Source organism: Aptenodytes forsteri, unplaced genomic scaffold (genome assembly GCF_000699145.1).
Source record: "Aptenodytes forsteri isolate BGI_AS27 unplaced genomic scaffold, ASM69914v1 Scaffold324, whole genome shotgun sequence".
NCBI lineage: Eukaryota > Metazoa > Chordata > Aves > Sphenisciformes > Spheniscidae > Aptenodytes > Aptenodytes forsteri.
This window is the reverse complement of record NW_008795485.1, coordinates 2,024,847-2,027,572: the sequence shown is the minus strand read 5'-3', so window position 1 is coordinate 2,027,572 and position 2,726 is coordinate 2,024,847. Positions and strand designations below refer to the sequence as shown.

General features: G+C 61.2%; 1 protein-coding gene across 1 annotated transcript in view; it reads left to right on the top strand.

Annotated features, from left to right (window-relative positions):
• The first annotated feature begins 116 nt into the window (after window positions 1-116).
• LOC103900603 (protein CEPU-1) overlaps window positions 117-2,726 on the top strand; it is a 153,451-nt gene continuing 150,841 nt past the window's right edge. Inside the window, exon 1 of the mRNA XM_009281306.1 lies at window positions 117-283. Coding sequence (XP_009279581.1) covers window positions 117-283 — 167 coding nt within the window. The remainder of the gene's footprint in view (window positions 284-2,726) is intronic.

Below are 2,726 nucleotides of genomic sequence, written 5' to 3'. Positions count from 1 at the left end.
CTCCCCACCCACCCGCCCCCCCCCCCCCCTCTCTCCCCCCCCCCTCCCCCCTTTTCGCTCCTGGTGGCCTTGTCGGGTGTGTTTTTTGCCTGTTGGAAAAGTCCCTGCTGCCCAGGATGGGGGTCGGTGGGTGCTTAGCCCTGCCCTGGAGGTGCCTAGTCGTCCTCTGTCTCAGGCTGCTCTTCCTTGTGCCCGCAGGAGTGCCCGTGCGCAGCGGAGATGCCACCTTCCCCAAAGCTATGGACAACGTGACTGTGCGGCAAGGGGAGAGCGCCACGCTCAGGTAGGAGCAGCTGGATTTCTGCCTTGGGGGGCACTGGGGGGGTCCCGCTGCACGGCGAGGGTGGCCGGTGCCTTTGGGGAGGTGACTCAGTTTCCCCCACGGGGGATGCATCGTGTCGATTGGCGGTGCAGGATGGGTGCTGGGGGGCAAGCCAAGAGGGAGATTTGGGTGCCAGGGGAACGGGCTTTGGCTCAGTCCCCCAAGTCCTCTCCGGGAAAGTTACTGGGGGATGAAAAAAGGGGAGCGCGATTCTCTCTTGGCCCCCTGCCCTACGCCGGTGCGAGGCACAGGCTCGGCTCCTGCTGTCGGTAGTCATGGCTTGGGCACTTCGGCTGCGTTTGGTGGGGGTAAACACCGCTCTGCTCCTGGAGTGCAGCGCCGGGGGTGCCTTCATGCGTGTCAAAACAACCCAGCCTGGGGAAAGGGGGAGTTGTTGATCCCCTCCGTGGGGTTTTGTGCCTTTTCCCCGTGCCCAGACCTGCTGGGATGAGGGGGGGTGCAGGATGGGGCTGGTGCTGGGCGGGTGGATGCTGCCCTCCTTAAAAATCCCCTTGCTCGGGAGGCAGGGGGTTGCTGCTACCTGCCAGCGTTAACTCTTTGGGGTGGGGAGAATTGCGGGGCTGGGCGTTGCACCGGGGTCCTGTTGCCTGCGGCAGCAATCTGAGGGGTGCGGGGGCTGCCAAGACAACGGTAATTTCGATCGGCGTAACTTCTGGGACGTCTTACGCCCAGATACCCATCCCTGTCCTCGCAGCAGATGGGCGCAGTCATCCCAGAAGAGATCCTGGCGAGGATGTTTGATAGGGACATTAAAAATAAAAAGCCAGCTTTTAATTGCAGCGCTGGGAAGCGGCGCTTGCAACTCCAGCATGCTCGGGAGTGACTTTCCTCCGCTGGCGTGTTGCATAGGTGACACTAACATCTGCGGGGCCAGCTGGGTGTGTGCGGTGAAAGCCGCACTCCTGCTTTACGCCAGCGAGTGGAGCAGGGCCAAGCCAGGGCAAAAAAACCCGAGGAAGAATTTCAGCCAGGTCTCTTTTTAAGCGGTGGGAAGACTCAAACCACGGGCTCGGTTTGGCCCCTGGAAACGTGAATCCCCTCCCTATGTATTTCCCACAACTCAGTTGTTTGCAGCTGATCCTCTCTCCTCCCCCCCAGCCCTTGCATGTTCCTGGGAGGAAGGGAGGGAGCTGCGCTGTGGCCGTCCCTCGGGATTTGTCTTGCGTCATGGCACGACTGGGCAAAGAGGCTTGAAAATGGGTGGCCGAGGGTGGAGGACGGGGTGTCTCGCTTAGGAATTTGCCCCGCTGTGCTGGGCTAAAAAAAAAAAAGGAGCTCCTTTCCTCTCCTGAATCGCTGGGCTCTCCCACGCACCAAAAATCCTACAGATCTTGCCATGGGGGTATCAAAGAGGGAGGGGTTTGGGTTACTGGAGGTCTGGGCAGCAAAATACACAGGAGGGTGGCAGCAGCAGGGTGGTACGGGCACGGGTGCTGTGCAAACTTACTGGAAGGAGGTGAATTGCTCATGCTGTAGCAGGGGCTTGCAAAGGGTTTCTGGCACAGAGCGTGCCGGTGCTCTGCCCCGGCACCGGGTGCTCGCCCGGTGTCGGTGGAGAACAAAGGAAAGCTGGGGTGAGTCAGCAGGAGGGATGCTCTCCTTCTGTCTGTGAGGCCTGGTGGGAAGGGGGACAAATCCTGCCCCTGGGAGGTGGCCCTGGGGAGGGAGGGCAGCGGCTTGTCATCGCCCCAGAGCTGCCGTACGCACATCCCAGTTCAGCTGGGGAGCCTGTCTGCTGGCGAGGGATGTCCGTGTCCCTACGTAGGTGTCTGGTCCATATAAGCGTGCCCCGGGAGAGGGGCACATGGGCTTTGGGGTATGCAAACTGTGCCGATGATATTCCCCGCTGTGCCGATGATAATTCCCGCTGTCCGGCCCCTAGAGTGGGCATTGCTCTTGGAAATTAATGGCTTGCTGCTGCTGCCGGCTCAGTGCACTGGTTTGGTGGCCAGAGAAGTGGAGGACTGTTTTTTGCACTGGCATTTTGGGGCATTTTCCTTCTGGTTTGAGGTGGGAGCGGTTAGTCCGGCAGGCAGTGGTACATCGCTGCATCCCCCGGTAGGTCCCGGTCCCTGCAGCCGTGCTGCGCTGTGGCAGGAGCCGAGAGGAGAAGAGCACGTGAAAACCACACGTTTCCAGAGAAGGAAATCAAGGAATATTCCTGCCCGCTCCCCTCCTAGCCCGGCTCCCGGCGTAACCATTGATCTGTTGTGGAGGAGTTAACTTGTTCAGAATAGCAATGCCGCTCAGAAAGGCTTTGGCGGACCCCGCCGCCGCTGCTCCCGGCCACCTCCTGCCCAGCGCACAGGCAGCAGCCCTGCCCTCTCTCCAGCCCTGCCAGGGCGGCAGTCAGGGAAGGGTGCACGGGAAGGGGGGGGGGGGG